General features: G+C 47.7%; 1 protein-coding gene and 1 long non-coding RNA gene across 2 annotated transcripts in view; both read left to right on the top strand.

Moving 5' to 3' along the window:
• Positions 1 to 1,220: 1,220 nt before the first annotated feature.
• Positions 1,221 to 1,828, top strand: LOC142897745 (uncharacterized). Its single transcript, XR_012928488.1, has 2 exons — positions 1,221 to 1,383; positions 1,664 to 1,828. It is a non-coding gene; the product is annotated as an uncharacterized LOC142897745 (long non-coding RNA).
• Positions 1,829 to 9,892: 8,064 nt separating this feature from the next.
• Positions 9,893 to 24,540, top strand: part of LOC142897769 (uncharacterized) — a 108,372-nt gene continuing 93,724 nt past the window's right edge. Inside the window, exon 1 of the mRNA XM_076040320.1 lies at positions 9,893 to 10,769. Coding sequence (XP_075896435.1) covers positions 10,602 to 10,769 — 168 coding nt within the window. The 5' untranslated portion in view covers positions 9,893 to 10,601. The remainder of the gene's footprint in view (positions 10,770 to 24,540) is intronic.

Raw genomic sequence — 24,540 nt, forward strand, 5'->3', positions numbered from 1 at the left:
TGTGTGTGTGTGTGTGTGTGTGTGTGTGTGTGTTGCTCTTTTAATCTAGTCATTTCCCAGAGGCTGTTCTCCCCACCCTCTGCAAAGGAAATAAGGGCGGTGCAGTGGAGGATTATGGATACTGTAACGCTGGGGGAACAGGAGATTGCTTCCAGCTCTAAAGCGCGGGCAGCCCGGCTGAGATTGAGTTCGTCGCTCAGCCGTCGCAGCGGCCACGACAAACATCTGTCCTTATTTAGAAGCTGTTAACCTTTTGTGGAATCGTCCACTCCGCCAAGAACACCCATTATTGACATCACTTATTCATGGGAGTCGCCGCACTCGTGCTCGCCCACTACTGGCAGTAATGCCTTTCAAGAGGGGATGGGAGGGATCGTGGTGGTGGTGGTGGTGGTGGGGAAAGGGGGGCGGCTTTGCAATGCAGTGGATAATGAATTAACTCCCACCGCTTGTGTTTTAACGCATTTGCAAGACGTTTTGTTTGTGAGTTTTAAAGTGCGGGAGGAGAAACACTTCCTGGCATGGCGGCTTCTCCACCTCCTCCTGCCTCCATTTGTCACAGTGTGTTTTTACTCCTGCAGCCCCGAAGCTCAGCGGTCCCTGAGAGTTGTTTTGTTTCGTTTATCGACAGGACGTCAGGACACGACCCTCGGTGACCTTTTGATTATTTCCCTCCCCGTGTAGAACCGTTGGCGGTCACTCCACCTCGACCTCACAGCTGATTGGCCTTAGTGAGCTTTTATTTTGTTGCTTTTGTGTTTTTTTTCTCCCTCTCCTTCCTCTCTCTGCTCCCGATGCACTTTTCGTCATGTGCGTCAAGTGTTAGAACAAGCCACCCCTCCCTCTGCTTTTGGTCCGGGCATCGACGCACAGGATGTGTTTCTTTTTGTTTGTGAATATTTCAGCAACGGAAATTTAAGAGCAGATGTTGATGCATAACGCAGGAGCTTCTCGGTGCTCTTCATGTACCTGCTGCCTTCTCCTCAGTAGAAAACATTGGGCGAAGAGAAGCAAAAAAAAAAAAAAATCTTTGAGCTGCCAGAGGTCGACAAGTTCAGCGCTTCTGTCGCTCGGCGTGTGTGCGGCTCCGCTGAGTTCTGATCCAGGGGTTTGACGGCGAGCCAACATTTCTCCCGCTATGTATTCGCAGCCTTTCGCGAAGAATTTTCTGTGCCGAGCGTTAATCATTTACGAGGCAAGGCAGTGAAAAGAGGCTCCTTCCTCCTGCAACACCAGCTGACCCCAAATTCCATTTCTTCTCCTTTTTTTTTTTTTTTTTCAAGGAAAAGGGCTTTTAGTTGCTGCCGCCGACGCAGAGACGGAGCTGCAAGAGGGATTTGCTACTGAAGACCCTCCACTACTCCGCCTGTCCTGCCGCGACAGGTGAGCTCACCTGACTGACCTCTGCACCCTGAACATGGTGAAATGCCGAAATGCAACACACACGCTCACGCATGATGCAGCGCGTGGGTGAGCGAGTTGCGGCGCCTTTGTTGCGACAGGTGCTCGACCGTGCGAGTGCATCGAGGACAGGCCGCATCACGGCTCCGTCCATCAACAAGCGTGGACCTCTGGCTGGAAATTCTTTTGGCTTTGTTGTTTCCGTTTCAGTCGCTCACTTCCGACTGTGTCTTCGCACTCCCTCCCCCTCCCCTCCCTGTAGGAAGCGTCCCATGAGTCGGCGGTGCTGACGTCTGAGCACCCGCCTCCCCGTTTTGTACGCCAACTGTTGTTTCTATGCCACCGAAACAAAAAAGTCCCGTCGCTGTCGTCTCCCAGCAGAGTGAGGCTGCCCGCCCCCCCTGCCCCCCCCTCCCCCATCCTCTCCACCCCAGGAGCCCAGGAAACCAGCTATTCATTAGTGTGTGACTCACTCTCCCTAAAGTGTGCTCACATTAACCCGGGGACTCTGCTCTGTTTATCTCGGTCCATTAAGAATGACAGGCCACGCTCTAATACTGTTTATACTCTGTTTAATGGCACCGCCACTCGCCAGACGCGTGACAATATCTGCTCAGTTTCGGCGATCGGGTGAGTCACTGTGAGCGAGTTCCACATGTGCAGACAGTCGCCGTGCGTACTTACGCACGCTGGGTTGAAGGTTTTTTTGAATCGAATTGTTGGCGTTCCAATTAAGAGCAGACGGACGGTCGGCTCCCTCGACTGACCCTCCTCAATGTGGCCAAGTTGTAATTAGTATTGTATTTTTGTTTATTTGTTTATTTAAAAGTCTTCCTAAAACTGTCACAGGAACGTCCAACTTGCTTAAAGATCATGTGACTAGTGTTTTTCAGCACTGAACCCTCTCGAAATGAGTCACTCTTTTATTCCATCTGCCTGTTTGACGTTTGGATAGAATTCGCTGAAACATTTACCTTTGAAATGTGATGTCACAGAGGGCCACACTCAGTTGTTCAGCCCGCCCTCTGAGGTGCGTTAGAGCAGTGGGTCTCAACCTTTTTGAGCCACGGCACATTTTTTACATTGAAAAATCCCATGGCAAACCACCAACCAAAAATATCATGAAATAACGCCTAATAATGACAATATAGTCTCTTAATTTATTTAGACTCAATCAGTGTGAAACCTGAACCTGTTTAGATGCACACAAAGCTGAAAGTTGCTGGGCTAAATACAATATATTGACATTGTGTGCAGCTCCACTGAAAAACGGCAGTCTGTAAAGGTCCTCAGCAAGATCCTTTGACAACAGACACCTGGCACGGCATCCCACTCAGCAGTCGTGCTGATTTCATCAAACTCTAAACGACTCTCATCAGAGGAATCGCACCTCATACGGAGGGTCACTCAACATTCAGGCAGGGTGATGCAAAAGCGCGCAAGCCGAGTTTACGACACACGCTCTTCCTAAGACGAGGCATGTCTCAGCCCTCACCGCCGCCAACCTGTCAGTCTTATTTCATCCTCTTGTCAGGTGCAATTGTCCCTCATAGGCAGTCAGCGTCTCCTGCTAGGTCGGCCGTTGGAGCCAATATCAGCACGGCTGAGACGCTGTCAGTGGTTTCAGTAGCGGTAAAACTTTTGCAAGACGCTCCAATTTAACCTAAGGTCTCTAATAATCTTCACATACCTACATAGTGGATATTTACTCATCAACATGCTTTCAGACAGATTTCTATATCACATTTCTCTTCTTGCCCTCACAGTGAACCTCCTTAGTCCCCAGAATAAGAGACTATTTGCTGCTGGAACACTGGAAAAATACATCACAGTGCAAAGAGAAGATCTTTATCCGCAGGTGTAAAATAGATCCCAGTTGAGCCTTCATGACCAAAGCGTCCTGAATTTCATAAGCCGCACTCTGGGCTCACAGCGGCATTACCCAGTTCCACTGCTAAAATCGAGGTGCATCACTGGACCTTTTCTTGGAGCTTTGTGATGTAACACTCTGTCATTGGCTTATATAAGTGACGGAAATGCCTCAGCCGTGACGGCGCAGCGAGCAAAGCTTGTCCCGGCTCCTCTCCGCTGGGCCCACGCCCGCCGCGCTGAAGGGCCCGACGTGATTGGAGACAGACTCGCCCCACCAGACGTCCATATGGCTGCTGCAGCAGGCCTGCAGCGACGACGCGGCGCTCGCTGCCTGCGCCGACGCTCGCTCAGCCGCTCTGTCATTCAACAGGCAGGCGGCAGAGCAAGAACAACAAAAACATGGCGCTGCATGGTCGTGCCAATCCATTCACGCATTCATAAAAGCAGCGTTGTCAAATTTTTCAATAAGAAACTGGTCACTGAAACAGTTAAACTTGGAAAAACCTCTCAAATATGGCTAAAAGGTTTTGACGCTGTCATGAGGTGGTTTTTCAGACGTAGCCATATAGAGGTATATGGCAAAAGTGTGATGGAAACACTTTTTTCATATTTACACGTCAGCGGATGTGACGCACGGGGTCACATGACCAGTTCACTTCAAGTGAAAATGGCACATATTTTTTTTTTTTACAAATTATCAAAGAGAAAAATATAACAACCATTCTTGACAGCAAGCAACATCAAAATGCAGATTTATTGTTAAATGTTTTGTACCTCCATCCTCCATCGAGAATTCCGGCTTATGCGCTTCACACCGTTCAGTGAAAACACCTGCAAATGGCAATTGTACTTTGCAAAAACCTGTAATTGAAATGCAGCTGGTAACAGGAAGTCGTTGCCACAAAACTCTGTGGTGTAGAAAAGTGAAGGAAAAAAAAATCCCAGAGAGAAAAATTAAAAATGCAGTTTTTAAATTCAGGGGTCCAATTTGCATCAAGAACGGCCGGCCACATCTGTTCAAAACAAACATCCAGCCTACGTTATATTACCAATCCTCCTGGACCAAACAGTAGTTGGGCTGCAGTTGAAAGTAGAAGTAGACGTTTGTATCCAGCAGCCTGCTGAATGTGCTGTTTGTGTCACCCCCGGGCATGTTTATAAAGTTTCAGTTTTTTCATGTAGCCCACGGTCAGTCTGTCTGTTCACCTTGACAATGCAGCCGGATTGCTGAAATGTTGTGAGCCCAACCTGAAAAGTCTGTATCTCAAGTATATTTCTCAGAATAGCCTTGGTTGTGTGCAACTAATTGGCGCCCTTTGGCTCTGTGAGAGTTTCAGTCGGTTAGTTTAGCAACAAAAAGGCAGAACTATGGTAGATTAAAAAGAAAAAAAACCCTCATAGTACATTGAAGTTGTGACTTCGAGCTTGTAAATAATTACTGCAGCCAAACAGCATGTGAAGCTGCAAAAAGTGGCAGCAGTAGCCAAACTTCAGGTGTTTTTTTTTTTTTAACAAAACGTCTCTGAAGGCTTTCCTCTATGCCTGGATGGCTTTGGCAAGAGCCGTGGCCAATCACGGCTCTCTATTGCGCAGTGACACATAACAAGTATCAGCCCCTCGAACCAATCAGTGGACTTTGTTCTGTTAACGAGTCATTGTACCAATTTGTGTGCTTTGAATGTAATAGAAAGACCTTTTGGTTGAATCACATAGTGGTTGTTGTTGTTTTAAAGGCCTTCCCCTCTCAAGCATTTTCTTTGATCTGTTTCCCAGGTGGAAAGCTGAAATATCCAAATGATCCGAATGGGAAGGGTTAACTTTGCCAGATTAAACTTTCAGTCCAGTTAGAAAAACCAAAAGAAATGCATCAAAAATGTTAGTCGTGACCTTCTCCGCATTGTTTTTTTTTGTTTTTGTTTTTGATTGCTCAGCTGTGCTGTGGCTGCGCCTCCAGGACACACCTCACCGATGTGTCTGACGCTCTTGACTCTTTATCCAGAAACGTCACTTTTATGACTCCTGAACAGATTTGTGACTTCTGAGGGTGACGGGATAACACGGTGACGCCAGATCAAGGTCACAGCAGGTCGTATGTCAGCGGTGGGCCAGTTTCCTGTGATGTGGTTAAGGTCACAGCTGCAAAAGAAAAAAAATCCAATCTGCGGTGAAATATGCTTGAAATTGGGGGCAATAATTCAATTCAGGACGGAATGTGACTCCCTCTGAATCAAACAGTTGCGCCACTGCAATGGCAGGGCAGCATTCAAATCCTTGTGTTTGTTCCCAAAATGAAATGGCGCATTTTCCCCAAAGAAAGTCACAGGATCACTGTCACTGGTAAATTAGCTGGCAAACAATCACCCACAGTGACCTTCTGATCTGAAGCAGTCATTTGCAATAATCCCATTTGAAGCGTGTCTCAGACGATGGTCACTTGGCATTTTCAGCCACATGCATTTGAAGTTTTAGTAATCAAAAAAAACCCCACCAAATTTAATCTCTGTGAATTTAATTAGTTTCCATTCATTCATTCATCTTCCATACCCGCTTACTCCCGAGCTCAGGGTGACGGGGGTCTGCTGGAGCCTCTCCCAGCTGTCATAGGGCGACGGCAGGGTGACACCCTGGACAAGTTGTCAGTTCATCGCAGGGCCACATAGAGACAAACAACCATTCACACTCAAATGCACACCTACGGATAATTTAGAGTGTTCAATTGCCCTCACATGCATGTTTTTGGAGTGTGGGAGGAAGCCGGAGAACCCAGAGAGAACCCACGCAGACACAGCGAGAACATGCAAACTCCACACAGAAAGGTCCCAGGCCCACGACCTCCTTGCTGTGAGGCGGCAGCGCTAACCACTGCGCCACCGTGTCACCCTTAATTAGTTTTCATGAAAATGTATTTTTATCCAATTGTCAAACTCATAAAAAATGAGGTGAGACTCAATCAGAGTTTATGTGGATCCATGGCAGGAAATATGAATTAAACGGCACTATGAAACAACATTACCTGTTTCAAATTAGAGCCAAATTTGATTTTGGGTTATTGAATATTTGATAAATGGATGTTAAAAAGTTCTTGGGCTGCAGCTCAAATTCAATTGATGACTTGCCACAAATATCCTGAAGTGCGGTTTACCTTTTTCTTTTTTTTTCCCCAGTTTGTAACAAATGACTGCCTCTCATTTTATTAGACAGTTTGGAGGAAATGCCGTCAGTTCCTTGAAGATTTCTAATGGCCGTGGGCAGTGAGTCACTGCTCCACTGCACTCTCAGCTCTGAGGAACAAAGCCTGTGCTCCCTTAAATGGAAACAATTAGACCTCATGAACAAATCGTTGCTCCAAAGTTAAAAAAAAAAAAAGAAAAAAAAAAAAGCAAATAAGCAAATGGCTTTTCCTCTTTTTTTCTTCTCCTAATCAATATTGAATTCTAAAAATTGGGATGACATGTTTCCCCTACTCCGGCTCATTTATATGGAAATGCACTGTCCCAGTAGGAATTATGTGGTATTAGCCCCGCCCCTCATGCCTTCACTCCCTCCACCTTGACTCAATTACCGGCGGCGCGGCCGATGGGAACAAATTCCTAATTGGAAATTGATTAAGAACAAAAACAACTTTTTTGAGGTCTCGCCCTACTTCTTAACTCCCGCTGCTGTTCGCTTTTATTAAATCACCCCGCAGGTATTAATTGGGCCGAAGTGCGCCTGAGCAGAATGGTGGGTGGTCCGAGACGCTCTTAATCAGCACTGTGGGGGCGGGCGCTTGACGGCTGTACACAGGGGTGCGCCTCATTATGAAAGTCAGTCTGAGTGACGGCTTTTTAAAATGTGCTTGTCGTTGTTTTTTTTAATATATATTTCCTTTGCACAAAATGACATCGACTTTTTTCAAGACTCCAACTCACCAGAGCAACATAATCACTAGAGCCTGTGGTTCACACACACACACACACACACACACACACACACACACACACACACACGCACACACACGCTATGTATGTATGCATGTATGTTTGTACTGTATGTTTGTATGTGTGTGTGTAGATTATGCTGCTCTGGTGAGGAGGAGTACTGAAAAAGTCATATATAACACATATATACATACAGTATATAATATATATTAGATATATTCTATTACATACATTATATTATGTATTACAGTACATCATTTTCCAGGCTGTACCGGCTTGTTTGATTGGTGCAGCGGCCGGCCAACATTAAAATGCTGCAAACAGGTGAAGGCATCAATTATTGAGAGCCTCAACCTGTGATCCAAGTGTAAACTAAAGGTCAGGCCTGCCCACCATCAAAAATTGAAAATGGAAAATGCAGGTCTGGAATGTGCCATCTCCTGCAAAGTGTGTGTGTGTGTGTGTGTGTGTGTGTGTGTGTGTGTGTGTGTGTGTGTGTGTGTGTGTGTGTGTGTGTGTGTGTGTGTGTGTGTGAAGAAGCCAGCTCATTATCTGATGGGTTGCTGCACTTGTTGAGACTTGTTGGTGCCAATTCACCTCTGCGGCCATTACAGTTTATTTTCTCTCTGATTCAAACCAGATTTTTTTCTTCTTTTTTTTTTTCAATGACTGTTTTACTATTTTATTTTTGCTAGGCTTCTATCACCAAGGTGGGAGCAAACCCATTCATGCTGTCTGTGTTGACAGCTGAATTGCCCCACGTATCATATTCCGAATTACTTCCTGTTTGTGTGTCATTTTTTTCCTGCCAGGCGGCTGATTGTTGCAGCTCGTTACTGGTTGTCCTCATCATCTGAGCGAGTATTCAGTTTGCTTCTCCCACCGTCTGTGCCGTCTGGTTTCCCTTCCAGCGTTACAGCTTTTTTTTGTCCATTCTGTCTATTATTTTTGTTAGTTTACTCTGCTTTGCCAGCCTCATGTGGGATTATGGTTTATGGGATTTTTGTTTACTTGTACACAGATGCCTTCTGAATACTGTACTTGGTATGATGGTTTGAGTCCCAGGTTCAATGTTTTTCTCTGTGTAATTTAGATGTTCTCTGTGTGTCTACGTGGGTTCTCATCAGGTACTGTGGGTGCCTCCTCCAGTCCAGAGACTGTAGGTGTGAACGAGTGTGAGCGGTTGTTTGTCTTTCTGTGTTACTTTGCAAAAGAAGCTGTGATAGAAAAAAAAATGAATGGATGGTTTATTTCTATTAATGAAGCAATTCAACCTCGCAAAGTAGCTGAGATTGGTATCCTAAATTTCACGCGTTCATCTGGAAAATCTCGTATAAAACATGTTTTTTTTTCAGTTGATTAGTTGTGACAGTGATCAAATCCTTCAAGCTGTATTTTTTTTTAAAGGGACAAGCTGCAAAAAGCCGCCCTTAAAACCACATAAGAAAACAAGGAGAAAGAAAGAGAGAAGGGAATTTGAGTGTGGCTTATGTGAATGGGATGATTCAAGCTTTTACATAATTTTTACTTTAGTTACTCTTCCAATGTTTTCTTTTCATAGATGTTGTCCATAAAAACAAGAAAAGGACAGGCCAGAAAGCTTGAAAGCTAAACACTGCCAACACCGGGGACTCAGGTCAGCTACTTCGCCTCATTAGAATCTGACCTCGTGAGCACTGTGGTCGCCATTAGTAGCGTTAGTCGCAAAAAAACAATCAATCAAACAAACCGAAACATCAGTGTTGTCTGTTCATTTTCTCATCTTTACGCTGAAGAAAAGGAGAGAGCGACCATGTGGGCTGTGTTCAGACTCCACAACATTAAGTAGTGCCAGGGGGCAGAGGCTGGTGATGTAAGCGCTTACGTAACATCGCTGGTCTTTGGCATTTAAATGAGGTAATTATGTTTTATGACTTCTGTGGTTGCAAGGACACAGCTGTTCTTTGCTATGTTTTTCTTTATAAATTAGCCATTTTCAATCCTGGGCATTTAGGGAATTAAGAAGAAAAAGAAAACAAAGCATAGGCTTGATTTATGATTAAAAAGTAATCTGTGTTGCAAATGACTGATGAGAAAATATTCAGACAACTTTCTACCAAAAATCCTGTCCTTGCATTGGTGAAAAAAATAAATAAATAGGAAATGAAATTTAGGTAGAACTTGTAAAGCAAGTCCAAAGCATCAAAAGTTGGGCTCAGATTTTGAAATCAACACCGACGTTTGCACAGTAAACAATCAGTGTGTGTGTATGTGGGCAACTCCTGCTGCTGAAGGTTAATTAGCTGGGAAATGAACAGCTGCATATGGAGGCGGGCTACAAAAAAAAGGGGGGGGGGGAGTGGGGTGAGCACTCATCAAGAGCATTAAGGCTTCCCACAATGCACCTCAACACACCGCTGCCTGTCACTGCTCTCAAACCTCTCGGGTTTGTTTTGATGCTCTCTGGGCGGAATTGATGAATGCATGCTTCATTTGAGGTGGGCTGTGGGATTCTGAGGAGCTCGTGCGGTGGGTGGGGGGGCTGGAGGGGGCGTTACCCAGGTTTCATTTTCTTCGTCATTCAGCATATTGGATTCGGAGCTCTCAGCCAATCGCCGCCGAGGCAGCAGAGCTGGCGGAGGAGAGGGAGAAGGGGGCGGGGCTGGCTGGTCTGGCTGGCTGGCTGGCTGGCTGCTGGTTTTCAGCACCGCGGACAGCTCTCTCCTCTTCGCCAGCACTGCAGGCAGGAAGAAGGAGATGCTCCACCGCGACACCGACCGTGGCCGTCCGTCGTAGAATCCAGCCCCTCCTCCCACCCCCAGTCTCCACACCTCCACTGGTCCAAGTGCTCCGGCCCTGGCTGAGGACTCGAACCGAGCAGAACTGCAGCGCCTCTGCGCCCCCCTTGCCTCGGTTGTTGTGTTTCTTTATGTTTTTTTTTCCCCGCCCTCCTTTCCTAACAACTCATTGTGATTATGTTTAGGTGTAGGTCTCACCTCCCGGCACGGGATTGGACGTTACTTTAGTCTGCAGGAGGAAGATGAAGTTGAGCGTCTCCACTGGCCGCCGGTGTGAGCTCTGACATCCGCAACATTGGCTACGATCCGCACATCAGATTGGACTCAGACGCAGTCACCCCGCCTTTTTTCTTCATTCATTTCAAACTGTGGGCAGCGGTCGGACAGCAGGATGAGGTGCCTCTGTGACTTGTTAAACTGCACCTAAGAGGGGAAGTGTTGTAGCCCGCTGCCGGAAGAGACATCTCCTCTGCCTCTCCTTTGCTTTTCAACGAGTTGGTGTCTTGCATGCGAGAGAAAGACCGACAACTCTGGGAGCACAAAGACAGCAGAGTGCTCGCGTTCCTCTCCGGTCCTCTCAGTCTGACTTGCACAGCCCGCGGCGGCGCGTCGAGGGAGGGGGAGAGAAAACATGAAGAAGTTCCGCAAGGTGCTGGACGGCTTAACCACCTCCTCTCCGGGGAGCACTATCGGATCCCCGTCGTGCGGCAGCGCGGCTGGGACTCCGACCGCGGCGCCGACTCCCAGGGAAATCGACATCCCGGAGACGCTGGTGTCGGAGAACTTCCAGCTGTGTAAGGTGGGTGCACGCAGAGTTGTGGAGGAAGAGGCGGGTTCAGGTCCAGGCAGCTTAACAAGTGGGGGAAGAGTCGCCAAAGTGGATTTGTTTTTTTTGTTTTTTTTTGAAGTGGCAACCGCTGCGAGAAATCTGGAAGGTGTTTGCACCAAAAGTTTAGCACCTTGCTCAACTCCAGTTGTATGTTTTCCACCCCCGGTGCATTGCAGGAAAGGAGGGTAAATCAGCTAAAGAGATAAAAGCCTCTGGTCGGTATCAGCTCTTGTATCCTCCGCTTTGGGGCAGAGCGCCGCTCTTATTCCATTAGTCATCCATTGTTCTTCCACTTAAAGCGTGGCCCCCGCGGACACGTTGCACGCCGGGTGAAAAAAGCTGGCACGTGTGGGTGTGTGCGCGCCTGCTTGCGTGCGTGCGTGCATGCTCGCTCGAGGGCGTTTTATCTTTGTACACTTTTGGAGGTGTACACACACACACACACACAGCCTCCAGATTTACGCCCTGTCATCAGCATGCTGCACAGGCTGCGGCCGCCCTGCACGCATGCGATATGAAAACAATCCGCCTCCACCCCGCTGCATCAGAACGCAGCCACGGATGGTGGACGATGACATAACTCGCGTCTCTCCCGTGTATTTAGACGGAGATGGCGTTAATAAGAGCGTAGCCAGCCAGCCAGCCAGCGGAAGAACCCTGCAGTGCCGGTCTATGGCTGGTGTGCTTTCCACCGAGGAGGAGGGAGGGAGGGGATGGTTGAGGTGGAGGAGGTGGGATGGAGGGTGGTGGGTGTATTTATAGCAGCACCATTGCAGCCCCCACTTTTTTTTTTCTTGTTCTTTTTTTTTGGAGGTGGCGGTGTGGAGGGGGGTGGAGCTGACTGCAGCAGTTATTCCTCTGAAACGGGAGGGTGAATTTTAGAGAAGGCCCCTGAATAATTCATTAAGGGCCCTCAGGAAAAAGGAAAGAAAAAAAGAGACAGGTTCTTTCACAGACACATGATTGGGCAGAGTGACACTTGTGAAGGAAGAGGAGGGAGGTGTTATTTCCACTTCTCTATGGGCTCAGGGACGGTGGGAGGAGGGATGGAGGGAGAGAGGCTGATTCACAAGCTGAGAAGAGAGGAGGATGCTGCAGAGCGCCGTCAGCTTGGCAGGCGGGCAGACAAGGAGGAGAAAGTACTGGAAAAGAACAGCGTGATGGCCTCATCCCGTACAGGAAGCTGCTCCCCCACGGCGAGGGGCTTGATGCGCCCATTGTTGAGCACGCCGGATAAAGGAAGCCCTGCATGATGTTAGAAATTAAGCAAAACATGCATTTTTTTTTCCAACCGAGAAAAGCTTCCACTTACATTCTTTGTTCACCTCTTTATGTGAAAATGCCATCCAGTTTTGACAAAACAGCCACTAAACCAGCCACACCACACTAATCTTCTCAGCGGCAGCGAGTCTCACTTCCTGTGTCTCTCCTTCTGTGGTTTTAAGGAGTCATTTTCGTCATAACTGCATTCAAATCGTGGCTCTCGCTAAAATGGAAATTATTTGAAAGGTCAGAAACTGAACCGACAGTGAACCGCTTCATCGGAATGACACAAGCGGGAAATGTGTGGCATTGCCTCCTACTGCCGACCCTGTTTACATCCATGAATGCAAAATATTATTAGCAAGGATCGTCACTTTCATTTATGAGTTATAAAACTGGAAGCTGGTGCAGAGTGCGTGGGAGGATCTGGCACCTTGAATAACTTTCTGAAAGTTAGTCATGACTTGTGGTTTTTTCGGTGTGAGAAGATGCAGTAGCTCATTCTTTGCTTGAATCTTGCTGTGTGTGTGTGCGTGCGTGCGTTCATGTTTTTTTTGTTTTTTTTAGCAGGCCGATGTAGAATCCAGCAGAAGGACATAAAGGTGGGGTTAATGTACTGTGGGGTCAATAGTCCAGCACAGGAGGGAGAGTGTGGGAAAGAGGTGAAGAAGGTCGTCCAAGCAGGCTGGAATGGGTGGAGAGAAGTGTTGGGAGTGATGTGTGGTATAAAAAAAAGAGTGTGAGCAGAAAGGTGTGGAAGCGGTGGTGAGAGCGGCGACACTGTTTGGAGACGGTGACAGGAGGCAGAGCTGCAGGTAGCCGAGATTAAAATGTCGAGCTTCTCTCTGGGCGTCGAGGATCAGGGATGAGGACATCAGAGGAACAGAGCAGGTTCGATGTTTTGGTAGAAGAAGCCAGAGAGGCCACAGATGGAGACGGTTTGGTCGTCCTTGACCTTGCAGTAGTGTTGTTGTATTGGAGATTGGTCTTGGTCTCCAGACCACTTTTTAAGGGTATCAGCTATCGTCTTGGTCTCGAACCCCAAATGTCTTGGTCTTGTCTCGATATTCTCTAGTCTCTATAAAGTCTTAGTCTCGATTGGTGCGGACTTGACTGCAACACAGGACAAGGTGATTGGTTGGATTTCCCCTCAGAGTTTTTTTTTAGAAGTCTTGGGAATCAAGTGTTAAAAAAAAAAAAAAACCTAAACAAAACTCTACAGTCTTTTTTTGTGGTGGAAGTCAATCAAGAGAAGGTCTCAACCGAATGTTCCTCAGGAAGCTTTAAAATGTGACTGACTCCAGTCAAGTCACCTGAGGTGAGTCCCCTCCTCTTGCTGCTGTGATGTAACACATGAAAGAGGAAGAGGGCAGACGCTGAAATGACAGCAGCTTTTTTTTTTTTATTTAATAAAGACTTTTTTGTACTTCGCAAGCGCACGTGACACGAGAGACTGCGTTTCTCTTTGTGCTTTCCACATATTTCACACACACGCACATGATGATAAACAAGACGGTGCATTTCAGGGAACCCTGAAACAAAGGCAGCTCTGACATGAAAGTGAAACAGCAAAAAAACATGAACGTTCGGCGTAATATATATTTTTTTTGCCTGAGGCTGTAACGACAGAACAGCAACACAGAACAGGGAGAGCGGAATGGGAGGATTTCCTCCTCATCAGTGGAGCAGAAGAAGGTGCGTGGGAATCAGTACGAGGGAGATGTGGGCGTCAGACCTGCTCAAGCTGACACGCACGGAAAGAAAAGCTTGAAGCAAACGTGACGAGACTGCGTTGACTTTTCTTTTATGTGAGCAAATTTTCAGCAGCGAAACACAAACTGGTGCAAACAAACTAGTCTTGCTGACCACTTTATTAGGTACACATCGCTGTCTCTCTCTCTCTCTCTCTCTCTCTCTCGCTCTCTGTGCATGTGTGTGACACCATAGCATTTCAATCAAAGGAAAGAAATGGAAAATTTCCATATTTATTAAGAGCTGGTGTCACTGTGAGCAGCACGTCTAGAAATCCTTTTTCATTTGCATTTCCCCGGACCTGTTGTAGAAGTCAGAGACAAATGTAAGCTGATGACGGAAGGAAGAAAAGAAATTGTGTAAAAGATGAGCACACACACACACACACACACACACACACCTGTCTCCATTGTGAGGGCGAGGATGAGGGTCTCCATCCTGATATCTCAGCTGCTGTGAGGAAGACGTGGCTTCAAAATGGGGAAACGTGGATATTGGAACACGATGACCCACCGTGAGATGCCACTAAATGTCGTGCAGTGGGCCTTTAAAGCCTTGTATTACAGTGTTTGATTGCGTTTATTTCGGTTTTCAGTGTCTCACCATCTGCTATCCAGAGTGCCACAGTAACAAACCTCTGCAGTCACCGCATTCATTTTTTGATTGTTTCCTGCGTGTGTTCAAACAAAGCGCTTGTTTTGTGTGACAAGGCAGAGATCCGGCAGTGCTTGGCTGGACATCGTCACTGACATCTAATCCCTCTTGTTCTTCTGTATCTGCAGCTCCCAGGCACCTCCTGCCTAATGTAGCCGCCGACAAGCTTTACGTTCCCTCCAGCCACTCTGGCTGGCTCACAGACCCCCCCCCCCCCCCCCCACATCCCCCCCACTGCACATCTTATCGTGACACTACCATGGTTACGCTCCACATTGCAGAGCACTGTCTCCTCCTGATGCCAAAGGGCACCTCAGGCGTCTGGGCAAGATAAGGAGGATAGGTGTAGGACTGCCGATGATGATTACCCTTCACACCAACCTCCCCCCCCCCCCCCCCCCCCACAAAAAAAAAAAAAGAAGACAAAACTTTTGGCACAGGGTGATGCTTGCTCGTCTAGGTCCTTTTTTTTTTGCATAGCGTTATTAGCAGCTAGCAGCTAGCAGCCAGCGCAATATTTTGCGTGTGGGACAAATGAGGTCATCTTGTCTCGACTGGTGACTGACTTTCAGTATTTGACTTGTCGTGAATCAGATCTGCGTGGTTTTAGGTGCTGGACTGTTACGCCGTTATAGTTGTCGACATTTACCTCAAGATCCAGAGCTCAGAATGCTGCTCGTGCTGTTGTCGTTAGCATTGTCAGCAGACCAGGCGTGCCAGGGATAATATGCAAAAATGATGCAAATGGTGGGCAGAAAATTTGCTCGATACCGCCGTTGCGTGACACAAAAAGCGACGGAAGTGGCCGGTAAACATTCCAAGGCAAGGTTTTCACTCAGCAGTGTGGTCGAGGTCCCTCTGACTTCTTTCCCACCTGGAACTCTGAATTCACAAGCTCGTAAAACCTGATTTCCAAGAAGCAACTGAACATACCGTCAGCCTGAACGTCTGGGCCAAAGTGAAGCTCCGCGATCCGCCGCCTTATGAAAGATGACATCATCACATGACTCTGCTCCCGGTGGGGGAGAGGGAGACGGCCGCGTGGTGTGATGGATTTAGTGGCTTCTGCTTCCCAGCCGGTCTCACATTGCGGCGTGTCAGCTGGCCTGTCAGGAGCCGCAGTGTGGGATCAATTAAGGGGGAGTTGATGTCAGACTGAGAGGGGACGCTGGCAGTAGGTGGGCAGAGCGCCATGCTCATGACACGGAGACGGACAGGTTTTTCACTCGCTGGGTGGGGGAACCTCCAAGTTTCTGATTCCTTCGTGCCACCAGTGCAATTCCTCTCCTGACCAGGACCATGGAAGTTTCTATCATTTGTCACAGCACGTTCTTCTCCTCAGTGGCTGGTCAGAGGTTCTTTCCAACTTCTCTTTTGTTCCCTGTTTATTTATTCTCATTTTATTGTGTCTTCTAATCTGGCACATTAGCTTCTATCTGTATAAGCTACTTTTGACCCATTTGGCATCTGGAGTTGGAATGGGAGTCTGACTGTGGAAGCAAAGCTTCACAAGAGTGAATTTTTTTCCCCCTCGATATTCTGTTTGAAGCAGAGGTTCCTCTTGGTTGAATGTTTCCCTTGTCTGCTCGGCCCCTTTGAGAGCCTCCATTGCTGTTCTTACATCATCCTGAGGAAGTAGGAGTTATCCAGCGTTTTTTTCTCTCCAATTGCTCACCTAATTTTGCCTTCTTGTGGCTTTTGATAATCCATTTTTGTAACTCAGCCTTAGTGTTGCATGTGGCCACCAGGCGCTAGGAGTTTTACGGTTGAAGAAAAGCTTCTATGAAGACTCCTGATTCGTTGGCATCTTCACCATCACTTCCCTCCTCAGTTTCACATTGAATTCACCCTGAAGCAGCCACCAAAATAATTTGATTTGCCTTTCTGCACAAGAAAGCAATTTAAACCAATGTTAAAAAACAACAATGTAAAATAAACAAAAACAAAGCCTAAATCTAAAAATGTTTCCTCTGAATCCCACTTGTCCGCTTGAACATTTGGAGGGATTTAAAGTTTTGGAGAAAGTTCAGAATCAGGGAAGACAGACTGTATGCTGCCAAGTCCCCCCCCCCCCCCCCCCATCCATTCAACAAAACAAGACAAATCTCTGCATTTTACACAAAACTTCAACAGAGTAGGTTTGAAGTCTATCCCATTAACCCTTTTAACAGCGGCTGCAATCAGCGCCACCACACTGCTTTCAGAGATTCTCCGCAAGAATGTCCTTGCCGCTCTCACATCGCCGCTACTTGTTGAAGACTAAAGGGGGAAAAAAGACCTTCAAATTGCGGCGATCAATCATCCATTGTGGGGCCTCTCTCGACCCACACTGTCATCATTGTACTGAGGGGCTTGCGAGAGGCCCGCAAACTGTCTTGACTGGTTTGAAAGATGGACTGAGTGTTTACTCCTCGCTTTACCGGGTCGCTTGGGCTAAAAGGCAACGACCACTGATTTATACCTGACCTCATCTTTAGCACTCATCTGCTGAGGTCACATGAGAACATCCCCGGCCAGAATGGAGGATGTTTTACGGCCCGTGCGCTTTGACGGCTGACAGATTTTTGTTTTTAAAGTGGAAAACATCAAACCAAATGAGCTAATTTGCTAGGTTCACCAGAACCACCACTCATGCCAAGTCAAGTGTCATCAAGTGTTTCCGCGCCCCCATCTAAAGTTCTGCAGCATTTTCTGTTAGTTGATGGATAGAAGATGTGATTTAAGTTCCCTAACTAACTAACAGTAGCCTACTTCCCTTGGCCAGTTGGAAACAGTCTTTGTAGTTGCGTTTCCATTACAGTTTTTCGCAAAATAAAAACAATGTTTCTAAAATTAGAAGCTACCATTCACCGTCATAATTTCTGCAATTTCCACACTCGCAGCTAATCAGCCGAGCTAACCAACTTAGCTCGATCGCCTCAGAAGACCTCAAAACGCAACCCTCTCTGAGCGTCGTCTCCTTTTGTTGATCCTGAGGAGGCAGAGCGACAAGCGTCGCGCACGCTTACACACGGCATCGTGGGCAACGGACACGTGACCGCACTCTTCCTGTCCGTCCAGCCTCAGGCAGGACGCTGATGCCACCACTGATTTGCTGACGTGCCTGCCGCCGCCGCGGCTAAAAGGTTAAACCGCATGCACAGTGCAACCACACAGAGCTGGTTTCTGACCTCACGGTTGCTGCACAGGGGGGGGCAGCAAGGAACGCTCGGCGTACAATCACCTCCTCCTCCTACTCCTCTTCCTCCTCCTCCGCCTCCTCACAAACACACACACACACACACACACACACTCAAACACACAAACAAGCAGAAAGAGGCCAAGACTGAGCTCGCACTTATGTAATAGAAATTATGTATATGTGGCCGCATGGCCCACGCTTTCATCTGAAGAGACACGCACTTAACATTCATCACGTCCGACCCCCTGATAGGTTGCTGTTAAACGCTGCCAGATAGAACGCGACTGCGCGCATCCCGTCTCGCCGCTGCTTCCATCCATCGCGCGTTTGTTTAAACGGTCGCTCCATCTCTGCCTCCCTGCGTTTGCGATGCAATATAAATGCATGAACGTGCGCAGGATGGATATGTTGTATGTATACGCTCGCCTCCCCATGTGACCACGGGGCAATAACAATAATAAACGCCCTCCCCTTGCTCTGCAGTCAGCAGGAAGCCCAGCCCAGCCGAGCGGCCTCATTCATTTCTTTTTCCTGCTCCTGCGATCTGGCGCTGCGTCCTCGCCGCTCTGCCTCGTCTTTCTTGGTGCGCCCGTTCACGTGCATCGGTGGGGGCGGGGGGATGAAAAGCCAGCGCCGCACGCATTTGTTTAGAGCAGACTTGGCGACGAGTGGATGTCCTCCCCTTTGTTTGGCTTTCAGGGTGATTGGAGAGACACAACCTGGCACACTGGGAGGAGACGCTATCAAAGAAAAAAATACAGATATTAAAAGGAAAGACGTCTATTTGCCGCCTCCCACTGCACAGACTGTATTATAGTTATATGTGTATGTATATATATATATATATATATATATATATATATATATATATGTATACATATACATTTTTTAAATTTCTATCTCAAAATTATTCCACGCCGGCTGAAACCAGGTTGTAATGGAAATACCCATGTTGCTTTTGTTCTCGTTGCTCAACATTCCTGGTTCAGTGTTTTCATTCCCGCTGTAAACTCCGCGCAGGTGTTTAGTCAGAGGGATGATTACGAGCCATGAACTAACCCGGGTGACGGCGCTGTCGCTGTAGAACGCAAATTGAATCTAATGTGCCGATATGGGAAATCAATTAAAGCTGCAACTCAAAACCGTCTCTACCGTCCTATTAAATCCTCACTGTTCATCCGTGTGTGTGTGTGTGTGTGTGTGTGTGTGTGTGTGCGTGTGTGTGTGTGTGTGTGTGTGCGTGTGTGCGTGTGTGCGTGTGTGTGTGTGTGTGTGTCAACTCTGCATCTCATGTGTGTTTTTAACTGCTGCCTAAGTACAATATTGTGCATGTTAGGTTGCTGCTCCCCCCCCCTTTTTTACTGACGTCTCACCTGAAGAACGATGCAGCTGATGCAACTAAACATTTCCAAATTCTCTTCACAATAGTGAAAATCGCACTTGTTGTCCTAAATCTTGTGATTCCCGACGTTGTTTGTTCTTCACCTGCACGACTGTGTGTCTGTAAATCCGAGTCCTGCTGCAGCAGTAGTCCCCCCCCCCCAGCCTCAACACTCCCCTCAGTAACCGGGGCTGATAAGATCTCACTGTGTTGTGTAACTGCTTGGTTTCACTTTTTCTCCCCCTTCCCAAACCCAGCCATCGTCTCATCTTCCCCTGCAGCTCTCTCTCTCCCTCTCCCCACTACACACCTTACTCACCCATCCTTCTGTTTTCATTTTGGGTTTTGCTCCCGACTAGATCAAAGGAATTTTAGAGCAACCTCAAAATATCTCTCTTCAAACAGCAGCGGCGGGGGAGGGGCGGGGGAGGGGCCTCGTGCGTCTCTGTTTGTTTGATCGACGCTCTGACGAGCCAAAGTCTCGCTAAAATGGAGTAGGTTGTGCGTCTGTGCGTGCGTGTGCGTGTGCGTGTGCGTGTGCGTGCGGAGGCGGGGAATACTCGGCACCTGCCACTCGCTCTGACATCCAGCCTAAGGGGACAGGTGTGAAATCACCTGAGTGATGTGAAGTGTAATTCGCGTGCACGTACGCAGGCGGGCGACAAACTGAAGGCGCCTCGGAAGCCTGAAAGAGGTTCTTCAGTTCACTCGTGTCGTTGTTGTCGACGCTGTTGTTGTTGTTGTTGTGAGTGAGGTTAAATCCACCTACAGACGAGTGGTTTTTTGTACCAAGGATCTCAGCGATGCTGAAGGACAGACCAGGACGATCAGGAGATCAGGACGATCAGGATGAGGTTGAGGACTGAGAGGGTTTGGACGAGTCCAGAGGAGGAAGGAGGCTCAGTGTCGGAGGAGCAGCAGGATGCTGAGGAGGAGGAGCAGGGAGGAGATTTATGGGTGTTTGTGGAAGTTTTGACGTGGAGTTACTTGAGTGTGGGAGGATTGGAGGGTTCGGTGGAGGCAGCTGATTGGCGGTGGCCATGCCTGAAGGGAACAACCCAGAAGAGAACAAGAAGAAAAGGATGATGATGATGATGATGATGAATTTAAAGATGAAAATTTAAAATTGACCAGGCAAGCAGAGGCCAGCTGCTATTGTTTTGCATTTTCTTTTCTAAAGGGGTTTGATTAATATTTTCTCAAAGTGCCAGATGGAAAGTAGGCTCTGGAAAATGCATAAAGTTGCAACAGGCATTTTTATTTATTTATTTTTTACCTTTACATAACAGCACAGTTTACGAGAAAGACAGCAGCCTTTGTATTCTTTAAGAATGATTTGATTTGTCCTTGGATTTACATTCATTATGGAGACTTTGAATATAAAATTTTTAACACAGGTCAAACCTGGGTTTTGCTCATCTGAAATCCTCCTTTTCTTGACACAGGGCATCAAATTTAAATTTGCTGTTGCCCTTTCCAGAGGGCTATACCCCCCCCCTGCTGTTATTTAATTGTAAAATGCAACTGCTGACACGCATCGCATGCTCAAGAAAAGATGAATCGCAGGTAGAGTCTTGGAGGGCTTGAAGGTGAGAGACTCGCAGGTAGCGTGGAGTCGGTGGAGCGGCAGGGCAACGATCTGAAGCAGAAAGCGGCGCCGCACTGTACATACGAGCCGGGTGGGTTGAAGCGGCTGCGTGCCGTGAGATCAGTTACCGCCGTGACGGGTGGAACCGTCTGCTGACAGGCGTCTGGGGTTCTGAGAGACGTAAACAGGAGCTGATGAGTTCGATGAGAGGCAGGTGGCGGGCGGCAGGAGACGGCGCCGAGGAGGCGGGGGGAGGGGTGTTGGGGTGAGGGTTGGGGGGCAACGTGGAAGAAAAGGCAGCGAGGGAGAGGAAGTGACAGAGAGAGAATCAGGTCAGAGCCGCCGCACAGCGCTCTGCATTTAATGACCTTTTGCTTTTACATCCGTAACGTCCATTACTGAGCAAGGAAGGGCGAGAGGAGGGGCTGCTATCTTGGGAGGAACTGAGGTTTTTGTCTGTTTATTCCTCCATTGGCCAGCAAACGAACAATACAATGGCTGTTCATGCAGATTTATTCAGGGTCTCTACTTGGGTACCCCAAGTTTGAAAAAAGATAAAGAAAAAAAAAATACAGAAAATTTAACTTTGTTACCAAAGTTGAATTTTCTGTATTGCTGAGAGCAGACTTGGCGACGAGTGGATGTCCTCCCCTTTGTTTGGCTTTCAGGGTGATTGGAGAGACAAGACCTGGCACACTGGGAGGAGACGCTATCAAAGAAAAAAAATACAGATATTAAAAGGAAAGTCGTCTATTGTTGCCGCCTCCCACTGCACAGTCCAAGGTTTATGACCTAAAAATGAAGTCCAACTTTAAATTCTCACTTTTATTACTTACCTTGAGCTTTTTCATAATATCTGTTTGCCAACTCCTTCTTTAGCCAAGTGGTCACATTCTTGGAAAAAAAATCTTTCATAAATTCTTTTCAAAATCATTTGAGTGCACTGGTGTGTAAAACCTCCAACTGCTGCAGGGTTGGTTCATTTATCTTTATTTCTTGTTATTAGTGTCATCCCTCCGTCCTCTGGCCGTCTTCTAACTTTGCCGTCGTCCGCAGAGAGCTCGAGCGGAGACGCCGCCGCCACCGCTGTGGCTGAACAGCGAATACCGAATGAAAATGTGCCGTACTTGATGTACCGGAGGCTCTGTCTGTCTGCCCTTCATGCAAATCGTCCCCGTACATAAATTTTTCTTTTTGTGCTTCTTTCATTGGACAAAGGGAAATGGTTTTGTTTGCGAAAAATAAAGGGAGGAAAAGTTTCCGTCGCTAATTCCTGGTTGAGGTTGAAGCTTGAATGAAAAACCCCATCCTGACGTTGAGCAGTAGCGCTGCAAAGATTCTTTTTCCTTCAAGAAAATATATTAAAATGACGCTTCGAGTTATTTCAACTCATGGAGGTAATGTAGCTTCAAGTGTTTTTGCTTATATTTTAAATATTTCTTTTGCTTATTCCTCTTGATTAACTTCCCCTTTAACTTTTTCGAGTAAGAAAAACTCTCTGAACCACCTCTGTGCCTGAAATGTGTTTGAAATATGTTTTTTAAAATGATCAAATTACATTTTTGATGAGTACTCGGGTGATATAGATGCCGGTCGGATGTTTTTTCTTTTCTCTCCGCTGCAACTCTGTGACGACGAAAGCCTTTAAACTTTAAGCACGTTTGACAGTCGAGCACATTTAATTTGAAAAATTAATGCGAAGGCTGCGTTACGCGGCTCGTCCATCTGCCGAGCCCGTGACTGCGCCTGCACGTGACGTGTCGGCCGTCAATATTCTGACCTGCCGCACACAATCTCTGCCCACGACAATCCAACACAAACGCAGCGTCACGGCTCGGTTTATTCACGAGGCGACGGAACGATTTATCTCCTCTGATGCGCCGAGCGGCTGAACATTACCTCCGGTGGGCTCGGAACACTTTGCATTTCTTGTGCTTGTACACGCTGCCCCCACACACACACACACACACACACACACACACTACTCCCGTGCATTATTTACAACTTGTCAGCGCCTCTGACTGCAGATTACAGGACACCTGGCCCTCTGCTTGTCTCCTGCGCTGGTTTTGGCTCAATGGGCCGACTGGATCACCAGCAGCTTTGCAGGCCGGTGATGTCGTCAAAGCGAGCAGCAACAACTCGCGTGTCAGATTTTGTGTTTTAGCAGCCTGGCCGGGCCGTTGAATTGCACGTTTCAATGGCACATTGCACATTTATGGAGAGTTTCATCATCCAGCACCACCCTGCTGGTGGCGCCACACTGCAAGCTGCTGCTGCTGATGCCAAACACCATGTGCAACCCTGGACAGGTTGATAGTAAATCACATTCTGTGAATCTGTTGCCGTTTCTTTTTTCATGTGCTGCAGAACACAGGCAGGTAATATAACGTCCAAGTGATATCGGGACATTTTCCAGGAGCTTTATTGGCATCCCAGTGTTTTATTGGCGGTTGCAGCAGCTGTCGTTCAAAAGCAATAAGGGCCACGTTCCATTTCTCTTTTTCCAACTACCTGGGAGCCAGCAGCCAAGATGTCCGACTGCACCTCGGTGGAGTTTGCATGCTCTCTCTCTCTCTCTCTCTCTCTCTCTCTCTCTCTGTATGTGTGTGTTTGTGCACGTCGGGCTGACTATACAGCGACTGGATTATGAAGCTCACTGCTAATCTGCTGCGCGACAAGTCATTCTGTGCACGCACACAAACCGTCGCGGGTCAAGCGCCAGAACCCCTGAGCCGGAGCCGACAGCGGCAGGCCACTGATAAAATAGCCATTAGCCTTCGACCTCCCCCACCGCCCTCCCCGCACCCCCCGCCTCACAATTAATGATAGATGAAGATGATTGTTTTTCTGATGTTTTCAGCAGCAGCAACGTCGATCGGTGTTGTTGAGCAGCGATGGAGCTGCTCTGCGCACAACGCACCTCGCTGACAAGACACTGGAGCCGCTTTCTATTTATAGACGCATGGCTGGGTTATGGGGTGGTGGCTGCGGGGGTGGAGGGTGCTGGGGGGTCTAGACCAGCTCTGCATGTGAACACTGGGTGAGCGAGAGAGAGAGAGGTGCTAGAAGTCTGTGCTGGTTGGTTTGAGGGTTGAGTGGATGTTGGGTGGAGTCACCTGACTAAGCGTGAGGTGTGTGTGTGTGTATAGTGTTGTGTAGCGTTCGGCAGGAGGGAGGAAACACAACAGAGAGATGGAGGGGGGGGGGGGGGGTGATGGGTGTGGTCTTGGGAGGGGGCAGGGTGCAGAGAGCTGATGTATTGCCGCCTCCAGCAGCGTCGACACAAAGCGACAAAAGTGCAACAACGCAAAACGGAAACATTTACCGCTTTCTTTCTCATGAATTTGATCTATTCATTTATTTTCACCGTTAATTCCTCCTGGCTCTTCTGGGCCACAGCCACACAAACCAGACAAACCAATCCGATGGCTGATATATATCCATATTTTTTTTTTCTCATTATTTTTGCCTCTGTACCGCCAAGCTGCGGTCCTGCAGCCTGGAGCTGCAGGAGCTGAAGTGCTGTGTGGATTCACGTGGGCCACTTCCAGAGTAACTGCTCTCTCCCGCTGAGAAAGCAGGGCAAGGAAATGGCTTTATGGCTATATTTTTTTTTTTTTCGGGCTCTAAAATATATATGAGGCGCTCCTAGATTGTGCCGGACCAAATGTGTTTTTCATCCACTTCCCGGCTGTCTGAACGTACAGGCAGAGGCCCGGCTCGCCTGTATCCCAGCAACAAGGTGCTGGAGCTGGGAGCAGGACGAGGAGGCTGCCGGGGGCCTTGAGGATGAACATGTCAATCTCCTATGGTCGCAGTTTTCTGTGGATGAGAATCTTCTGTGTTTTCTCTACGTGAGAACGTGAACTGTTTTTTTTTTTTCCTGTAAGAATTCAAATTCAACAGTTTCACAACGTGA

The sequence above is a fragment of the Nelusetta ayraudi genome, unplaced genomic scaffold, assembly GCF_046127955.1.
Source record: "Nelusetta ayraudi isolate G7.1 ecotype Tasmania unplaced genomic scaffold, CSIRO-AGI_Nayr_v1 ptg000060l, whole genome shotgun sequence".
In the NCBI taxonomy this organism is placed as follows: Eukaryota; Metazoa; Chordata; class Actinopteri; order Tetraodontiformes; family Monacanthidae; genus Nelusetta; species Nelusetta ayraudi.